Raw genomic sequence first — 21,296 nt, forward strand, 5'->3', positions numbered from 1 at the left:
GAGAGTCCCCAAGCTGTTCCTTCCTTTCCTTGCAATCCATAGAAGCGAGCCAGAAGGCCGGGATAGGATACGGGACTCCTACTCTGGGTCTGCCCACACCGCGCGTTCCCAACCGTGGGAGAAGAGGCCGGGCCCTGGGGGGCGGGGGAGCGCGGGGAGGGGTCTGACGCATCTCCTTCGCTTAATGAAGTGAACCCCTTCTAGATCTGTACTCGCGGGGCAAAAGGGTATCTCCTGTTGCTGCTGGCTGCTTGGGCTTACCGATGTTGCAACAAACTTCCAGTCACTGCCCCTGAACTGGTGAGCGCGCCCCACCTACTGTAGACTCAGCCAAGTGACTTATCTGAGCACCTAGTCAATGGCTGTCAGCCCAGGACAAACCTGTCAAGTAAAAGCTTACTGCTGGGACTGGCTGACCTGTCGCGTTTGAGAGAGCTGGTTCAGAAACGCAGATAACCCAGCGTGCAGCCCCTCCTCCTCCTCCCCCACCAGCCAGCCAGAAAGCAAACGCTCACCTTGAGCTTGCAGGGAAAAAAAAAAATGACATCAACCCCAATGTAGGGATTTCTTCCTTTTTGTTCTTTTTCCCAGAGGACTTAGTTCTCAGGGTGACAATTTGAATCCTAAAGTATCTGACTTGAGACCTAAGCTGAAGCGCTGGGTCATTTTCGACATTTGGAGAATAGTAATCAGTTATCATGGGTATTGCAATAATTGCGAGTAAGTGTCTAGGAAGGCCAGCTGAGGGTTTATGAAGTATAGGAGGAAGAAAATTGCGTATGTGCACAGCATAGTTGCAGGCAGCCCCCGAAGCCTAGAAACCTCAAGAGGCCTGGCTCAGAGAGCCACGGGCCATTACCTAACTCCAGGACTGCTAATTAAGCCAGAGATATTTACAGTTCTATTAAGAGCTTTCTGAGGCTACTCAAACCTTGCATTTAGATGCATCCTTTTAAGATCTCTCCACAGGAGTTAGCAACCCTAGCTGTTGATGCTTATTGAAGGCTGTTTTTGTGCACGGTTCTGGTCAGTTGAGGGAGGCAGGGATGCCGGATGAGAGTAATCTGAAAACAATAGAGAAAAGGCCTCCGTTTGCTTTCTACAGATGTAAATGAAGCTTGCTCACAGCGCCTAATCTAAGATGGAGATCTAGTTTACACATAACCCCCAACGCGAAATGTTAGATGGTAAAAACCTAAGTTGTGCTCAGTAGAGTGTCTGCTACTGCTTGGTGGGGAACATAAGGATGACGTTACATCCAGAGAAGGAGGTTGAGGAGGCGGTGCTGTTAGCGTCACTGACTTTTGCCTCTTCTCTGGAGCCATCTTGGGTGACTTTAGTCTGAGTGTCTGAGAAGCTCAGAAAAAGAAAGGCCTTCATTCGCAAGCTTCCTGTTGCTGGGGGTGGGGGGGTGGGGGTGGGGGTGGTCGGGGGTGGTGGTCTATTCTGTTCCCAGAGCACCTGGATGTACGGACATCACCGTGCTGAGTGCTGGGACATGACCCCAGCCCACAAGCACTTCCCAGGGACGGGAGAAAGCTGGCAGGCCATTCCCTGCTTCCCTGCATGTCAGGTTCCTCCGCTCTCCAGTATGAGTGAGAATGTATAACCAGGGTTGGCAGGTGTGTGGCTGCCAACATCAGGTCTTGTTAGGAGTATAAGCTTCTGGAAGAAATACTGATGCAGCCCTTTAAAATGTTTTTGTTGTGTTTCGCTTCTTTACTCCACTCAAAGGATATAAATAGTCCGGGATGGAAAAAAAAATCTAGATAGAAAAAAAAAAAGAAAAAGAAAAAATAAATAAAATGTTAAAAATTTAAGTTCAGGGGTTAGGGATTTAGCTCAGTGGTAGAGCGCTTGCCTAGCAAGCACAAGGCCCTGGGTTCGGTCCTCAGCTCTGGAAAAAAAAAAAGACAAAATAACAAAAATTTAAGTTCAAATGAAAGTGTATCTGCTTGGCTGTACAGATATTACAATACACTGGTTTCCTAGCACCTTTTTTTTTTTTAACCTGTCTAGATTCAAAACCCCCTAGGGAGAAACAGAAGCTTTTAACAAAGGGGGAATTATGTAAAGCTCCAGGGAAACTAACTATATAGAGTAATTAGGGAGTATGATAAACTAGCTTCAATTTTAATTCGAACAGCTTTAATTCGAACAGCTGATTCCAAAACTGTGTTGTTACTACATGCAAAAGAGGTCCAATGAGAAATCTTAGTTTCTTTGATAAGTGGGACACCAAGAACTGGATGTGGATAATAAATAGTTGACGTGCTGCTGTATGCTCTGGGCTGAAGCGCCATGAATGAGCACTTCCCCCACGTCTCTGACCCTTCAACAAGAGAGCTCAGTCAAGCACTTTAATTTTTAAGCAAGCATCTCTATTTTTACCTAAAAAGCAATTTCTAAATAATAGAAAATAATAGATTAGATAAAACAATTTACTTTGAATTTAAACTGCCTTGTTCCGCTGTTCTGAAGGCCTTCCTCTTATTGTTTATTTCTTTTAGTTTTTTTTTTTAACATACATTTATTTGTTGTGTGTGCAAGCATAGGCTGGCACTTGTGCACAGACGGTGGCACATGTGTAACATGTCAGAGGACAACTTGCAAGAGTGTGTCCCCTCCTTTCACCACACAGCTTCTGGGGACCCAGGGCGGGTTGTCAGGTTTGATGGCACACGCGTGTACCCCCTGAGCCATCTTACCAACCTGTGAATGTTCTTTTAAACACAGTTTGCTCAAACTTTCTCCAGAAGGCTCTGCTGTGAGTCATTCCAGTACTATATTCCAAGAGACATTTTCAAATAATTGTCTCTAAGCTTTCCATACCCTAAACCTCTTCCAAAGCTCTTGCAAATGGTTCTCTCTCAGGAAAGAGATATCCTGTATGAAATCATTAGTCTCAGACAAGTAGAGACTAAACTGGGTGTTCCCTGGGGTACCATAGAGCGGACCAGCCATTTGCTGTGTCCACATGGCACTCAGACATTGTGACTCAGGGAGTGACATGAAACACTTTTATTTCTGTTCACATCGACTGCTAGATCCTATTCCTTGGTCATAACTCCAGCTCTAGGCCTGGGGAACCTAGTTTCCTGTTTTAGCACTTTTAATAACAGAAACTGAATGTTTCAGGGTAGCCCACAGGAGTGGCATTGACATGGAGTCCAGAAGGGCACTGCTTCCAGGTAATCCCTACTTTGGAGGGAGGAGTACCTTTTTTGAAAGAGAAAACAGACAAAACCTGCTTAAGTTAGCGCCATGCTGACAGGGTGCCTTATTTCCATTATTTTAATGATTCCGTCAAAAGACACTTGGGGCTGTTCCGCGCTCCTGCTGGCCTAAGCTTTGTGCCTTAGAACAATGACTGGCCAGCAGGGTCCACATTCATTATGGTGAGTCAGCTTTGGGAACTTGAATCCTCGGGCTGAAAGCTGTGGCAGCCTCTTTTGGGGGGGGGGAGGGCGGGGCACGACAAAGTCAAGTTCACAGTGCTGATGCTCCATAACCCATTCAGTTTTCTCTTGCTTCACAACAAATCACAGTAAAACCCAGGGACTTGAAACGACCATCATTGTTTCCCCACAATTTTAAAGATTTATTTATTGTTTATATTTATTTATTATTTTACTTATTTGTTTATTATTTATACAGTATTTTGTCCACATGTGGGCCTGCACGCCAGATGAGGGCACCAGATCTCATTGTAGATGGCTATGAGCCACCATGTGGTTGCTGGGAATTGAACTCAAGACCTTTGGAAGAACAAACAGTTCTCTGAACCTCAGAGCCATCTCTCCAGCCCCTCCCCACAATTTTTGGTCTATAGAAGGTTCTTTGCACTGATCATTTTTCGTTTTCATAAGGCAAAAAAAGCTATTTCACCCAATAAGATTAAAGCTAAAAATAAATGTTTATTATCAAAAGAATATCAAATAACCAGGGAAGATCAACTCTAATTTCATTTTTAAATAAATGAGCTCACTAAGAAAATTTCCAGCATTTGAGCCTAAAGGTCTGCTTAGTGACTGCCATAAATGCTGTCTGAGAAAGATGCTGTGTGCTACAGGGATGCTGTGGTGCTACAGGCATGCTCTGTGCTACGGGGATGCTCTGGCTACAGGAATGCTGTGTACTACAGGGATGCTGTGATGCATCAGGGATGCCCTGTGCTATAGGGATGCCCTGTGCTACAGGGATGTTCTGTGCTATAGGGATGCTATGTGCTATACAATCTCCATCTTATTCCAAGGATTCTTTCTTCCCCAACATCTTCTGCTTCAACTAGGCTTTTCACTTTTTGTATTACTTAACAATGTTCTGCGCAAAACCTTTTCTTTTTTTCTTTAATGGTTTATTTTTATCTTCTGCATGTTGGTGTTCTGCCTGCCTGTGTGTGTGAGACAGTGTCAGATCCCCTGGAACTGGAGTTCCAGACAGTTGTGACCTGCCATGTGGGTGCTGTGAATTGAACCCTGGTCCTTTAGAAGAGCAGCCAGTACTGTTACCTGCTGAGCCATCTCTCCAGCCCCATAAAAACATTCTCTTTTCCTCTAGAAATAGTTGCATTTCTACAACACAGCAGCCATTTTCCATCCCACATTGTGGCAGGCTGCTCTAGAAGGATCTGGAAGAAATCTCAAAGACACCCCCACCCCCGCTCCGCCGCTGCCACTGCCGTTGACCAACTGCATTGTACAAACAAAGAAACTAGGACCAGTGATTTAACAAGTTTCCGTTACACAAGACTCAGTGACAGATCCTTAGCTGGGGAATTTCCATGTACCTCTTTAGTGCAAATGGGGCAAAAGCTTAGCTTCTAATACTTACCTGATCAAGTTAACACAGGGAGGTTTGATGAGCAGCGATGGCTTTTCATGGCATTTCATCCCAAGAGTTGGACACAGAATATGGGGACGAGATGTGATCTGTGTTCATCGTCTGCCCTGTATAGGTAGCCTGAAGTTAGTTTCAAGGACGAGGCCCCTTAAGAATCAAACATGAGCCAGGTACGGTGGCACAACACCTTTAATCCCAGTACTCAGGAGGCAGAGGCAGGTGGATCGCTGTGAGTTCAGGACCAGCCTGGTCTACAAAGCGAGTCCAGGATAGCCAAAGCTACACAGGGAGATCCTGTCTTGAAAAGTAAAAACAAAAACAAAACAAAACAAAAATCAAACATGAAGCCTAGTGTGATGTGCACACCTTTAATCTCAGCACTGGGGGAGGCAGAAGTAGGTGGATCAATGTGAGTTTGAGGCCGGCCTGGTCTACAAAGTAAGTCTAGGTCAGCCAAGGCTACACAGAGAAACCCTATCTCAAAAAAAAAAAAAAAAAAAAAAAAGGAATCAAACATGAATTACCTCATTGTAAAGTTACATACAGTTCTTCAGTTCCTAAGATCATTGGAAAAGTATTTTCCAAATGTCTGAAAAAGGCACACAACAGTGAGGACTGAAAAAAGAAATGAAGTGAAGAAAGAAAGGGCCATGAGAATAACGATTTAGGAAGAAAAAAAAAACCCAAACTTCACCAAGGAACAAAGGGAACGCTGCCCCCTGCTGAGGAGTTGGAGTCGCTGAGCTTGTAGCCACCATTCCTGCTCCAAAGCTTTGAAGCTAAGTCTCTGGAAGGCCAGGGAAGAGAGCTTAATCTTAGCTTTCAGCAGGCCTGTTTGTGCCAGGGTAAGACAGCAGCGGCCTGCTTCCTTACCCACTTTTCCCATGAGTCTTTATGGCTGTTATCTTTTTAGTCCCACCCCCAAAACTAAATCTCACAATACTAAGGCATTTATTTAAGTAATACAATGCAAGTGGGTAAAAGTTGCCAGTGGCTCACCATCCCTCCTCCCCAGTAACAGATCTCTTGTTCTTGACGTTTCTTCCTCTTCTATTGTGTATGAATAGCAATACATTTGGGCACCTTTAACCTCCCACGAAGCAGGACAGAGGCCACTGGCTCTCTGAATTACAGAGCAGCTTGGTCTACTTCGTGAGTTCTAGGACAGAGTAGGGCTACATAGTGAGATAGTGTCTCAAAAACAAACAACGCAAATCAGTCCACACAAAATTTGCAAAGACTGGAGGAAATGGCTGTTGGACCCTTAGTCTATCCTCTTTTTCATTTACACCTCCACTTTCCTCCTCCGTACCTTCTCTCTTGCCTACATATCCCTCATTTTTCTCTTCTTTATCCTTCTATTTCGAGATGCCATGATGCTGTTGTTTAGTGCCTTTGATTTTCCTGTCATATGAATGGAATGCCTTTTGTTTGTTTGTTTCTGTTATTTGAGACAGGGTTTCTCTATGCTGTCCTGGAACTTGCTATGTTGACCAAGTTGGGCTCTCACTCACAGAGATCCACCTGCCTCTGCCTTCCAAGTGCTACTGGTATCTTTAATTTTTGTTTTTTTGTTGTTGTTGTTGTTGTTGTTGTTGTTTTGTTTTTTGTTTTTTGAGACAGAGTCTCTCTGTCCTGGACTTGCTTTGTAGACCAGGCTGGCCTCGAACTCACAGTGATCCGCCTGCCTCTGCCTCCTGAGTGCTGGGATTAAAGGCGTGGGCTACCACACCCGGTTGGTATCTTTAATTTTTTAGACCCAACTTTGGCACCTAGTCATAGTTCACTGTTGAGTTCTCTGGTTACACTAAATAACAGCTGAAAGCACCAATAGACTTTTCCAGCTCAGGTGTTTTATGTTTTGTCTTTTATTAAAACAGTGTTTCAGGATCCGAAAGTAAAACGTTAGGTTCGGGACTCCCACAGTAACTGAAGCTTCTGTGCTTGCTAAGAACCTCAAAAAGAACACTGTAGAAAAACCTAATGCTGTCAAACCCAACTTGGAAATTCTATCTTTTCTAAATACAGTAACAAGACACTTTTCCTTTGTGGATCTTGGCCACAAAGTTGTATATCATTAATGTGTTCTTATGGCCTTGTTGCTTATAATAGACAAGATTGTAGCTGGGTATGGTGGTGCATACCTTTAATCCCAATACTCAGGAGGCAGAGGCAAGCAGGTCTCTGTGAGTTCAAGGCCAGCCTGGTCTCTAGAGGGAGTTCCAGAACAGCCAGGGCTATTACACAGAGAAATTCTGTCTTGAAAAAGCCAAAAAAGGATACAAGATAGTCTGTATTTCAAATCTTCTGTATTTTACAATAGTGAGCATTAACTGGTCAACTTAGCTATCAACTAATCAATTTTTCCTATAATATGAGTTTGGCACATTAAAATTTCTGAATCTGTTCATCATCTTTCTATGACAGGGTCTTGTTATGTAGGCCAGGCTGACTTTGATTTCATGGTCCTTTTTCCTTTGTGCTGGGATTACAGTATGGGCCACCACATCCAACTAAACTTTCTCTGCTTGAATTTTATCTGAATTAAACTCTAATTATACTGATTTTGGGGAAAATGTTTATTTTATATATTATTTTAGAAGTGTACAAAAAAAGAAATGTACTGTCTTTTTCAGCTATATTCAGACATTTGCAAGCAAAAAAAAAAAAATTTTTTTTCTCTAACACCAATTTCCTTTGACAGCAACCTTTGCTTGAGCCTGTATCATAAGTTAGGCCAAGAAATCTTGACCCTAGTTCTCCAAGACTGCAGAATACTTCTAATAACTTTCTTGTGCCAGACATCTGTTTGCTTTGTAGTTTACAAAGGACAAGGAAGGACTTTAAAGCATTTGAGCTTCAGGGCACAGAGTGTAAGTGAATTATAGTACCACCTTTCCCCCTTAATGGAGAGTACCTCTAAAGAAACAAACATGGAACTTGCGAATAGAAATACAGATGTTGTCACAGACCAATGCTCACTATTGTAAAATATAGAGGATTAGAAGTGAATTAAGTGTCTCACAGAACTCTGAAGGGCTGTTCCTCACCAGGCACCAGCTATCTAATTGAAGTTATAGGGCTGGAGAGATGGCTCAGCAGTTAATGATGGCTTATCTCAGGCACCAACGAAATAAACCAATCGAAGCCAGATTAAAAGTATAAAAAAGCAGCCAGGCAGGGTGGTGCACGCCTTTAATCCCAGCACCTGGGAGGCAGAGGCCGGTGGATCTCTGTGAGTTCGAGGCCAGCCTGGTCTACAAAGCAAATCCAGGACAGCCAAGGCTACACAGAGAGCCTCTGTCTTGAAAAAAAAAAAAAGGTATAAAAAGGCATATTTACTTGGGAACTCAAGCTCCTGGGCAAGTTCAACAGCCTTCTGGGACAAGACCAGAAGTTGCACCCCTGCTATGGGGGATGGGGGTTGGGGTGGGGCAGGGCTTAAGGATTGCAGGTGAAGGAAGATGACTTGATTTTGATACCATCTGCTGGGTGGCTCAGGGGAGGGAGTTAGGCCATTCCCAGGAATGCTAAGAATGTGCAGCAGCTTTCCTTCCAGGGAGCAGGGTTGGAGAAAGCTGTGGGATTTAACAGACCATGTGGGCTAGGGGGAGGGCAACCAGAGATGCCAACGGAACAGTTAAGAATACTCATTGCTCTTCTGGAGCACCTGCATTCAGTTCTGGCACCCGTGGTGGAACATCAGGGCAGCTCACATCTGTAACTCCTGTCCAGGTGATCCACTGCTCTCTTCTGGCCTCCATGGGCACTGTACACATGCAGTGCATACACACATATTCATGAAAAATACCCATATACATAAGATAAAAATAGGCCAGCCGGTGGTGGTGCACACCTTTAATCCCAGCACTTGGGAGGCAGAAACAGGCAGAGCTCTATGAATTCAAGGCCAACCTGGTCTACAGAGTGAGTTCTAGGCTAGCCAGAGCTGTTACACAACGAAGCCTGTCTCAAAACAGAGAGAGAGAGACACACAGACAGACAGACAGACAGACAGACAACCTAAACATAAGGATTTCCAAGGCAACTGTTGAGAAACACAAGTGTCCTCCATCGTGAGCTTCTACACAGCTCAGGAGACTCCAGCCCCAGCAGCTCTGAGCAGGAGCATCAGCCCTGAGAAACAACGCTCTACTGCTATGGGCATCGATTCTGTATCTTAAACTGTCATCGGGTCTTGCTCCTACATCTTGTTTTCCTACAAAGCAGTCTAGTGGGTTTCCTAGCTCCATGTCCCATTTCCTCCATGTCACAGTTCTCCTGCCTGGAAAGAAAAGGCATCTGAATGAATGCTGAAACAACATGCAATGAGCTTATGTACCCTGAGGTTCTGCATCTGTGGATTCACCCAAAACATGAATCAAATATACCTAGGAAAGCGTGACTTCTATTCTGAATATGCACAGACAATTTCTAAATGTTATTCTCTAGACTGAGTTACATAGCACTTATATTGTACTGGGTGTTATAGGTAATCTATAAATGTTTTATATGGAGGTCTAAATACAGGCTATATAAATTCTGCGCTATTATATATAAGGGTCCTGAGCACTCACATACTCTGGAATGGAGAGGGTGTCCCAGAGACAAATCTCCATGGCTTCTGAGAAAGGACTGTGCTCTGAAGTGTAAAGCCTGGAAGGAACCAAGGAGATAATTCAAAATAATGAAATTGGTAGTGAGGAAGTGAATGATTTTCACTAAGAAACTCTAGTGGTTTTTTGTTTTTGTTTTTTTAAGATTTATTTATTATGTATACAGTGTTTTTGCCTGCATGTACTCCTGCACTCCAGAAGAGGGCACCAGTTCTCATTACAGATGGTTGTGAGCCACCATGTGGTTGCTGGGAATTGAACTCAGGACCTTTGGAAGAGCAGCCAGTGCTCGTAACCTCTGAGCTATCTCTCCAGCCCCAAACTCTAGTTTTTTTAACAATTTTTTTTTCTTCTGGTAAACTGAGAGAGTCTATTCAGATTGTCCACTGATAAGTCATTGAAACCGAAACCATCAAATGATATACAGAAAGTGATGTGGAAAGTGTTAATATTAAAATAAATGAATGAGCCGGGCGTGGTGGCGCACGCCTTTAATCCCAGCACTCGGGAGGCAGAGGCAGGCGGATCGCTGTGAGTTTGAGGCCAGTCTGGTCTACATAGTAAGTCCAGGACAGCCAAGGCTACACAGAGAAACCTGTCTCGAAAAACCAAAATAAATAAATAAATAAATAATAAAATAAAATAAATGAATGACATAACAAAGCAATTCCTTCCACTCACCATCTACTTATATTTTCTGGAGACTGCTACCCAGTATTCACAAAAGTAAACCCTAGGGATGGGCCGTCTGGTGCCAGCCTTGACACCTTATAGGAATACACAAGGTTCACGTTCGCATATGACATACAATCAATATTTAAAGCCCTACTGATCACCAACATTGTCATCCAGGTATGGCAACACTCACCTGTAATGTGAGAGTTCTGGAGACAGAGACTGGTCACGGCACCCACAACTCTGAGGTCAGCCTGATCTGCAAAATGAATTCCAGACCAACCAGGATTACATAGCAAGAATGTATCTCAAAAACCTAATAATATGATGATAATAATAATAACAACAACCAACATTCAAAAGTTGTGATCTATCAATCAGGTGTTAAAATAATAATAAAGTAACTCAGAATTTTTAACACATGGGATCATTGTGGTTAAGGACATTTACTAATTTGTTTTGGTTTTGGGGGAGTTCTTTTCTTCCCCCCCCCCAGACAGGATTTCTCTGTGTACCCTTGACTGTCTTGGACTCGCTTTGAGGACCACACTGGCCTTGAACTCATAACAGTCTTTGCCTCTGTTTCCCAAGTGCTGGGATTAAAGGTGTGCCCCACCACGCCCGGCTAAATTTGGGGAGTCTTAAGGAAGGGTCTCTTTGGAGGATAATGGTGAGTATCAAATCATTGTGATGTTCACAGCCACATTTAATAATTTCACCTTTTCTGGGTATGGTAGCCCACACCTATCATCCAAGCAAGACAGTCAAGATTTCAAGGTCATCCTCAGCTACACAGGAATTTCAGGCCAGCCTAGGCTACAAGAGACATTGTCCTGTGGTCAGGGGGAGTTCTAAATGTTAATGTTGGGGCTAGAGAGTTTGCCCAGTGGTTACGAGTTCAAATGTGTCTTGCAGAGTACATGACTTAGGTTCCTCGAAGGCATGCTCGGTGGCTCACAACTGCCTATGACTCCAGCTCCAGGAACTAAAAAGCATCTGCCCTCCACAGTAGTCACCCGAACGCAGGTACACATACTCACACAGAGACACAGAATTCTAAAAACAAACAGACAAACAAAAAGCTTTAAATGTTAGTGAACACTTTTTTTTTTAAGTTTTTATTTGTTTCAGGGTTTCTCTACCCTGAACTCAGTCCCCATCCCATTCCTACCCCCCCATCCCCCCACTCCTCCACCCCTGAGTGCTGGGATAAAAAGTATGTGCCATCACTGCCTGGTTTGTTTGCTTGTTTGTTTGTTTTCTGGTTTAGAAATTAAGTTTCAAAACATTCAAATGTTTGAGTACATTTCCCTAAACTGAAAGAAAAGGGTAAAATTAATGTGCCCAGGTGAGGAACATGCTTGCTACCAATGAACATTGTGTTGTTGTGTTGTTGTGTTCCTACAGAAGTGAACCCCTGAAGCAATCTGGATTGCCACAGAATCAGTTCCTTACTAGGCATGGTGTTCGCTTACTTACCCCTGGGCTAGATCACTGGCATTTCCTCTGTTCGTCCTTCCTACTTGTGCTGGTTAGAATTCTGTCAGCTTGCCCCAAGGCAGCTCCTCTGGGAACAGAGGACCTCAACTGAGAAATTGCTTCCTTGGACTACATCTGTGGAGTAATGTTTTGATGAAAGCTTGATGTGGGAGGGACCAACCCACTGGGGACAATGCCACCCCTGGGCAGGTGGTCCTGGATTGTATTAGAAAGCAGGTTTACAGCTGGGCGGTGGTGGTGCACACCTTTAATCCCAGCACTTGGGAGGCAGAGGCAGGGGGATCAATGTGAGTTCGAGGCTAGCCTGGTCTACAAGGACAGCCAAGCCTACACAGAGAAACCCTGTCTCGGAAAAACAAACAAACAAACAAACAAACAAAGCCGGATGGAAGTGGTGAAGCCCACCTTTAATCCCAGCACTCAGGAGGTAGAGGCAGGTGGATCTCTTTGAGTTCAAGGCCCGCCTAGTTTACAAAGCAACAACCAAGGCTACATAATAAAATCCTGTCTCTAAAAGTGAGTCCAGGACAGCCAAGGCTACACAGAGAAACCATGTCTCAAAAAACAAAACAAAACAAAAAAATTTTTTAAAAGAACAAAAAACACAAGATTTATTTTTATATGTACAGGTTTTTTGTTTGTTTGTTTGTTTGTTTTGTTTTAAAGATTTATTTATTTATTATTATGTATACAGTGTTTTGCCTGCATGTACACCTATAGGCCAGAAGAGGGCATCAGATCACATTACAGATGGTTGTGTACCACCATGTGGTTGCTGGGAATTGAACTCAGGACCTTTGGAAGAGCAGACGGCACTCTTAACCACTGAGCCATCTCTCCAACCCCAGGTTTTGTTTGTTTGTTTGTTTTTAAAGATTTTTTAAATTATTATTATTATATATAGTGTTCTGCCTGCATGTACCTTTGGGCCAGAAGAGGGCATCAGATCACTTTTATAGATGGTTGTGAACCACCATGTGGTTGCTGGGAATTGAACTCAGGACCTTTGGAAGAGCAGACAGCACTCTTAACCTCTGAGCTATCTCTCCAGTCCGTGTACAGGTATTTTACCTGCATGTATGTATATGTGCCATTACCATATGTATGTGCAGTGCCCCAGGAAGCCAGAAATAGGGTGTTGGGTCCCCTAGAATTGGAGTTAAGGATAATTGAAAGCCACCATGTAGAGGCTGGGAACCACTAGCCCTGAGCCATATGGGGTTTGTTTCCTCCTTCTTTCCTTCCTTCCTTCCTTCCTTCCTTCCTTCCTTCCTTTCTTCTTTAATAGAATGCCACAAATCCCAGGCTAGCCTAGAACTCACAATGTAGCCGAGGATGACTCTGAACTTCCGATCCTTCTACCTTATTTCCCAAGTGCTTTCAAACAAAACACATTTCTAACACATTTTAGAGTTAGAATTAAATCCTTTGAATAGTTACAAAGAAAGTAGTCTGGCAATGGTGGTGCAGGTCTTTAATCCCAGCACCCAGGAGGCAGAGGCAGGCAGATCTCTGTGAGTCTGAAGCCAGCCTGGTCTACAAAGAGAGTTCCAGGACAGCCAGAGCTATTACACAGAGAAACCCCGTCTCAAAACAAAACAAAACAAAACAAAACAAAACAGGCAATAGCAATGTAGCTGGTCCTGTCCGGTGTGCCTGTAGTGTTAACTTACTCAATAGCCTGATATAGATAGAAATCCAGCTTGTACCCAGGAATTCAAAGCAAGACTGGACAGTAAAGCAAAATGCTATCACAAGGAAAAGAAGAAAAGGCCTGTGAGACAGCTCCATGGGCAAAAAGGAACTTCTATGGAGACCGAAGACCTGAGTTCAACCCCTGGAATCCACATGATGAAAGGAAAGAAGCCCCGCCATCCAGATCTAGCCAATGGACAGCGCACTCTCCACAGCTGTGTGGAGAGCAGGGACTGACTCTCACATGAACTCTGGTGCCCCCTATTTGATCACTTCCCCTTGGTGGGGAGACCTGGTGGCACTCAGAGGAAGAGTAAGCCCGCTACTGGGATGAGACCTGATAGGCTGTGATCAATGGTGGCGGCAGAGGAGGTCCCCTTCTGTCACAGGCCTTGGGGAGGGGAATAGGGTGAAAGAGGGAGGGAGGGAGAAACTGGAGGATACAAGTGAGGGGATAACAATTGAGAAGTAATCTGAATAAATTAAATAAAAATAAAATAATAAAATAAAAAAAAGGAAAGAACCAACTCCTGTGAGCTGCCCTCTGACCTTTATATATAAACCATCACACACACACACACACACACACACACACACACACACACTAAATGTTAAGGATAAGAGAGAAAATGATTACTATCATTTATTGCTACTAACATTTGCTCATAACATTCAGAAATGTGTGAGGTCGTGAAAAAGCACACACATCTCCTAAAGACCCCTTGTTTCTACAAAGACACTGTGGGGCGAGACCATCGCCTGCAAGTAATAACGAATTGATTATAATAACGGTTGATCGGCTACTACTATAAGGTAAGCTACAGGTATGAGCGGCTTAAACGGCTCTCACTGGTTTCTTACAGCCTGGCCTTGTGCTGCTTTGCTAGCACCCGTGCTAAAATCACCCATCTCCTCTAACAGTCTCTATTACCGTTTCTGCACTTTTCTGCCTGAAAGAACTTGATCAGGTTTTCAGTATCCTGTACGCACTCACTCTCCCAGCAGACTCGCCCTGTTAGTCAGCAGACATGCCCAGACACATGCAAGCCTCAGTAGCGAACGCAATCTTCTGCAAGTCCACTTCTACCCGGAGAGAAGAAAGGAGAGGACCTGTCATCCGAACTACCATGTTTACTAGCCAGAGTGTGTATCTGATGGGACGAAGCTGCGGGATGCATGTCATAGGCGGGATGCACGTCGTAGGCGGGATGCACGTCGTAGGCGGGATGCACGTCGTAGGCGGGATGCACGTCGTAGGCGGGATGCACGTCGTAGCCATGGACATTAAATTGGACTGCCATCTGTTGGTAAATATTTCCAACTCCAGGCTTCATTTGACACTTCTCTCTAGCTCCATTCTCTTTCTCTTTCCAGCAATAATAAGGCATTTCCTTTCGTTTATTTATTTATTTATTTTAACTTTTATGTGTGTGAGTGTTTGGCCTCTGTGTACTCATGTGGACCATATGCACGCCTAGTTTGCATGGAGGCCAGACGGTGGCGTCAAATCCCACGCAACCAGAGTTGCAGATAGCTGTAAACCACCATGTGGGCACCAGGAACTGAACCTGGGTCCTCTGCAAGATGAGCAAGTGCTTTTCTTACCCCACTGAGCCATCTCTCTAGTCCCTCCAAAGCATTTCTTGAGTCAGTTACTTTTTTTTTTTTTTTTTTTTTTTTTTTTTTTTTTTTTTTTGGTTTTTTGAGACAGGGTTTCTCTGTGTAGCCTTGGCTGTCCTGGCCTCGCTTTGTAGACCAGGCTGGCCTCGAACTCACAGCGATCCGCCTGCCTCTGCCTCCCGAGTGCTGGGATTAAAGGCGTGCGCCACCACGCCTGGCTAGAGTCAGTTACTATTTTTTTAGTGTATTTGTTGTACAAAATACTTTCTTTAAAAATTTTTTATTTATCAATGTGTGGTATATGAGTGTAGGCCTGAGGTGCAAGTGTGGAGATCAGAGGACAACTTTTGGAATCAGTTTTCCCTACCATTGTGGGTTCCGGTGCAGAAACTCAGCTCACGAGGCTTGGCCACAGGCTCTTTTGAGCCCACAAAATAGAGTTTCATTATGACATTTTCCTACATGTCTCTAATGTACTTTGGTGATATCCACACACACCTGCATCTTGTCCCTGCCCGCTTCTGCTTTGTACCAGCTACTTTTGTGTTGCTGTAACCAAGTGCCTGATGGAAACAGGGAAGAAAAGGCTTACTTGGGTTCACAGTCTTAGTCCGTCAAGGTGGGGAGGACACAGCGGAGTTTATGGCAGTGGGGCCTTGCAGCAAACACTCTTCACATGGTGGTGGACAAGAAGCAGCCTGGATATATCCTCAAAGGACTGCCTCGGTGACCCATTCCCAGCAGGAAAGCCCTGCCGTCTACAGGACCCACCACCTTCAAAATTGTGCCACAAACTAGGAACCAACAATCAGAACACAAGCCTTTGGGGATAGGACAGTTCAGGTTTAAGCCATAACAGCCTTTTACTTGCATTCTTTTTTTGTTTTTTATTTTTTGTTTTTTGTTTTTTTTTTTTAATCCAGAGCGTGAACATGAGAGATAACGTTATTTGTCTGCCCAAGTCTAGCTTATTTCACTTAACATGATGATCACCAGCACCAGCCATTTTCCTGCAAGTGACATTATTTTGTTCTCGCGTCCAAATAAACTCCATTGCGCATACGTTCCACATTTGAGGGCAGATACTCTTGGTGTTGATTGATGGGAAATGTTTAACCAGGACCATTTCTCTTAGGGTTTCCATTGCTGAGGTAAACACAATCACCAAAATAAACTTGAAGAGGAAAGAGGGAAAGAGTTTCAGTTGATAAGTCCTAATCACAATCCATAGTGAAGGGAAGCCAGGCAAACATGAAGGCAGGGACGTGGACGTAGAAACTGAATCACTGACTGTGGAGGAGTGCTGCACTTACTGACTTTCTCCTCGTGGATCTCGAAAAACAAAACAAAACAAAAGAACATTCCCCACTGTCTCACCCTGAAAATATGTATGCATTACATATACTCAGATCGTAAGCTTCTTGGAGTCTATTTAACCTGAAGATTTAAAAGCACCATTCCAGGAACCAGAGTATGCTTTGGTATCCTGGACACTGCCACTTACCAATTGTGAGGTATTGGATAGTTACTTAATCTTTCTGCATTCTAACGTCCTCATCTTGAAGTAGGGCGGTAATGGTACCCATCTCATAGGGTTGTGGGGAAAGGAGGAAGAGGAGGAGGAAGAGGAGGAGGAGGGATGGACAGGAGGGAGGGACAAAAGAGATGCGAATCTGACACATAATAGGCATTGTCAATTGAATGGAGGCATTGTATTTTAAATTGTAAGGAGCCAAACTGAAGTCATTTTGAATAAAACTTCCATTTTGATTGTTTGGTTGGTTATGGTTTTTCAAGACATGGTTTCTCTGTGTAGCCTTAGCTGTCCTGTACTGACTTTGTAGACCAGGCTGGCCTCGAACTCACAGAGATCTGCCTGCCTCTGCCTCCCAAGTGATGGGATTAAAGGCATGCACCACCACTGCCCTGCTAAAACTTCCATTTTGAATAGAGATCAAATAGTTTAAGTTCCCAAGACTTCCCTGAGTAATTGACATCCAGATTGGCAAGTAGAGACAGGCTAGGCAAGCCGACCTGCCACAGTTGACTAATCCAACCATTGAGAACAAGATAAGTGTACCACAAAGATATATTCCTAAGGAAATCCCCTATCCCTAAGTCTTGGTTGGTGGAAAAAATGTAGCTGTAACTTGGCACAGATATTTGTGGTTTTCAAGCTAAAAGCTCTAACATTCTGGCTCGGTGGGTGTTTTGTTTTGTTTTGTTTGTTTTTGGTGTGGGGGGGGATGGTTGACAGTTCAGCTCCTGTGTCTTCTGCAGCCCTGATCAATCAGTAGCAGACTGATTATAATAATTTTTTTTGTGTGTCATTTCCATTGAGCTGTTGTTTGGGTTGTGTTGGATCTAAATGGATCCCATAAGAAAATATACTCAGCTGGGTGTAGTAGCCCACACCTTTAATCCTAGCAGTCAGAGAGACCGAGGCAGGGGTGTCTCTGTGAGTTCAAGGCCAGCCTGGTCTACAAAGAGGGTCCAGGACAGCCAAGGCTAGGGTTTCGAGAGAAACTCTATCTCAAAAAACCAGGGGGGAAAAAAAGAAATAAAAAAAAGTCTTACAGTTTATGAGTGTTCCAGTTATGAGCTTAAGTGAGCTGCTTTTGCCTCTGGAATCCGGTGCTGGTATTCCAAGGACAGCCCAGTCACAGTCACATGCCAGGTGCCTCGCTCTGTTCTTGTTCTTGTTTTTTGAGACAGAGTCTCTCTGTGTAGCCTTGGCTGTCCTGGGCTCACTTTGTAGACCAGGCTGGCCTCAAACTCACAGCGATCCACCTGCCTCTGCCTCCTGAGTGCTGGGATTAAAGGCGTGTGCCACCACCACCCGGCTAGATGCTTCTCTTAAGTCACAATAATGACCAACATTGTGACATGAACAACTTCTTTTGCTGCCTATTCAAAGTTCTAAATGAGAGTCAGCTTCAAATGTTACCTCCCTTATGGACTAGATAGCTCCTGGTGTATGTCTCCCACTAACTAGAAGGATGCTAGTCCCAGCTGCAGTGTGCAAAAAGCAAACCAGCGAGGGCTCTCCAACAACCAGCCTCTTTCAGCAGGTACAGTGACACATAGAATCAAAACTTTATCCTCACTGTCTAGCTTAATCCCTGATAGTTACTAATTGATTTTTATTTGATTGAAGCTGTTTGTACTTTTTTTTGCCTTTTGGTTTTTCGAGACAGGGTCTCTCTATGTTCTATATAATGTTGGCTGTCCTGAACTCTCTTTGTAGACCAGGCTGGCCTCGAATTCACAGAGATCTTCCTGCCTCTGCCTCAGGAGTGCTGGGATTAATGACATGCACCACCATGCCCAGCTCTACTAAAGTTTCTTTTTTGTTTCTTTGCTTGTTTGTTTTGGCTTTTTAAATTAAATTTTATTTTATTTTTTCAAGTCAGGGTTTCTCTGTGTAGCCTTCACTGTCCTGGACTTGATTTGTAGACCAGGATGGCCTTGAACTCACAGGGATCCGCCTGCCTCTGCCTCCCTAAGTGCTGGGATTACAGGCTGTGACCAGACCATGACTGTGACTGGCTGCTAAAGTTTCTTAAACATGTATTGTGTAAAGATCTGTACATGTATGCTTCCCAATGCCTACCAGTTTTTGCATATGAGACAAAAGCTCAGATCAGTTGTGGTTGCTATTGTTTTGATTTTGTTGCTGTTGTTGTTTTGTTTCTTGAGACAGGGTCTTTTCATGTAGCCTTGGCTGTCCTGGAACTCACTATGTAGACCAGGCTGTCCTGGAACTCATAGAGACCCTGCCTCTGCCTCCTGGGTGCTGGGATTAAAGGTAAGTGCCACTAAGCTAGATCCTCACATCAAATATAAACTCAATGACTGAAAGACTATATTCTTTTAAAATACAAAACTTAAACATATAAATTAACTTATCAGCTGGATAAAATATTGTCCTAAGTTAAAGCCACTCCTATGACTCTTTATATGATCAAGCCATGTTACATAACATTTTCTTAGTATGCTCCGTGTGGGATGTTTTCTGGAAGGACCTTAATCACTATTTCCATCTTTTGTTTTCTAAAGGAATTGTCAACAGAGGAAGTGCCAGGCTTAGTTGATATTCTGTTTCCTGAAGGGGGAAGAGGGCCACATGTATTTATTAATTACAAGCCAAATTTTATAGGTTCTTCCCAGCAGTCACAATAAAAAAAACCCAAAATTCTCCAGTCTATGGTCAACTTTTATTACTGAAGAGGCCAACTCTTTCAATCTAACGTACTGATGAAGTTATTTTGTACTTCTTTAATGGGACACCGAGGCAAAAGGATCACCCCAAGCCTGAGGCCTGAACTTATACACCAATACCCTGTCATAAAAAAAAAAAATCTGTAATATAGAAGTAGAGAAATCATAGGTTTAATTTCACACTTGTCCTAATTAGCTTGCAGCAATGCAAAAGCTTAATAAAACTCTAACATGGAAAAAATGTCCAGTAACTAGTGCTCTTAGTCACCAACTGGGATCAGCGATGACCTTTTTTGTGTCCTAGTGAGTCAGCAGTTAATTCGCCTCCCCTGGGCAATAGTGGCAAAGGTGAAGTTTGGCCTGGAGGGATGGTAACAGAGCAGGAAAGGAAGTTCAGCCTCCAGAGAGAGACGGGAAAACAAGGCACCACACTTGAGGATCAGCCACTTCCTCAAATTCTACTGTGTTGCTCAACCCCAGCACACATGTGAAAACTGTGAGGACCGAGAAAGAAATGAATCAGAGGGCATGAAGAAGACAGCTGGGGAGAAAACCGTCTACCTGGGGGAGAGCAGAGAGTACAACCCGAGATTGCCCAAGTGTCAAAGCTCACTGATCTGGTCTAGAGTCTTGAACCACTTGAGATAAGGTTCGATAACCAGGTCCCGAGTACAGCTCCACAATTCACTCCAATTAAGAGGGTGTGTTCTGTGGTGATTATGTAGAGGGTTGAACTCTGAGCCTTGAGCATGCTAACTGATACCTCCTGTACAGTCCTACTTTACTTCCTCCCTGCCTCACTGCTATTGAGAATTTCTTGTATTATAAACTGGGCATGGTGGTATATACCTACAAGCCCAGCACTTGGGGACGCTGACATAGGACTCCATGGTCATCCTTGGCTACAAAGTGAATTTTAGGTCAACCTGGTGACAAACATCACCAGATAATGAATTTATTTAAAACTGCTATCTGTAGAAGCTAAGTAAACCTCTTTATGTCCCTTTATGTCAAAGTAATCAACAGGCTCTATGTGAAAGAAGTGCACTGTAGGCTCCTAGCCATATTTTCTCTTTGACTCACATTTCTCAAAGACATAAAAAGTAAAAGCAACAGACCCTAACTGGACCTCGCTCACTTACCATTTATTTACAGTAAAACACTAAGGAAATCAATCAAGGGGACTGATGATCAACCAAGTGGTAAATTAATTAAAAACAGACATATCAAAATATATATTTGAGGTCTGGCAAGATGGCTCGAAGGTAAAGGCACTTGCTGCCAAGCTTGACAACCCAAGTTTCATCCCCAGGATTCCCATGGCTGAAGGAGAGACCCAACTCCCACAAGTTGTCCTCTATATGCAAAATGTATATATGTATGTATGCATGTATGTATGTATGTATATGTGTGTATGTATGCATATTTGAGCCATGGTGGCACACACTTATAATCCTGACACTAGGAAAATTGAGTAGGAGGACCAGAGAAAATCCAAGGCCAGCCTGATCTATGTAACACATTCCAAATCAGGCAGGATTACATAGTGAGACCTGTATCAAAACAAAACAGGGCAGGTGAGATAGCTGAGTGGGCTCAGAGACTTCCCACCAAGGCTGAGGACTTGAGTTTGATTGGATATTGGACTGTGATGTTGGAAAGAGAGAACTGACTCCTGTCAAATTGGCCTTTGACCTCTACCTATGTGCCATGGCACACATATCTCCCTACAACAAATAAATACATAAAACTAGAAACAAAACAGAAAATGGATGTGGCAGGATAGCTCAGAGAGGAGAATGTTTGGCTGGCATTCATGGAACTCTGGGTTTGGTCCCCACCACCAGGTGTGAGAGCATGGTGGTAGCCTCAGCTTTCAGGAGGAAGGGAAAGGAAGGTTAGAAGTGCAAGGTTATCTCCTCTACATTGCAAATTGGAGGCCAGTATGGGACATGTGACATCTCCCCTTCCTCTACAGACATACAAACACACAAACCAAAACTATTTGGATCTCCAGTTTGGATCATCTAGTTTGGGAAGAATTCCTTTTTTTTTTTTTCTGTCCAGATATCTAAGTAAGTGAAATATATTAATAAATTATGTCCAGGGGGGCTGGAGAGATGGCTC

General features: G+C 43.7%; 2 protein-coding genes across 2 annotated transcripts in view; one reads left to right on the forward strand and one right to left on the reverse strand.

Moving 5' to 3' along the window:
- Nucleotides 1-562: 562 nt before the first annotated feature.
- The window catches only part of LOC311592705 (uncharacterized protein), a gene marked incomplete at its 5' end in the record, with an annotated part of 42,009 nt that continues 21,275 nt past the window's right edge, over nt 563-21,296 (reverse strand). Inside the window, 5 exons of the mRNA XM_084773425.1 lie at nt 563-1,064; nt 4,834-4,949; nt 5,367-5,457; nt 9,424-9,498; nt 10,327-10,392. Of these exons, the coding sequence (XP_084629551.1) occupies nt 5,393-5,457; nt 9,424-9,498; nt 10,327-10,392 (206 nt within the window). The 3' untranslated portion in view covers nt 563-1,064; nt 4,834-4,949; nt 5,367-5,392. The remainder of the gene's footprint in view (nt 1,065-4,833; nt 4,950-5,366; nt 5,458-9,423; nt 9,499-10,326; nt 10,393-21,296) is intronic.
- Nucleotides 17,869-21,296, forward strand: part of ATAD1 (ATPase family AAA domain containing 1) — a 74,001-nt gene continuing 70,573 nt past the window's right edge. Inside the window, exon 1 of the mRNA XM_084772251.1 lies at nt 17,869-18,019. The gene's annotated coding sequence lies outside the window, so the exon portion shown is untranslated. The remainder of the gene's footprint in view (nt 18,020-21,296) is intronic.

The sequence above is a fragment of the Acomys minous genome, assembly GCF_964271855.1.
Source record: "Acomys minous genome assembly, chromosome: 2".
NCBI classification, from domain to species: domain Eukaryota; kingdom Metazoa; phylum Chordata; class Mammalia; order Rodentia; family Muridae; genus Acomys; species Acomys minous.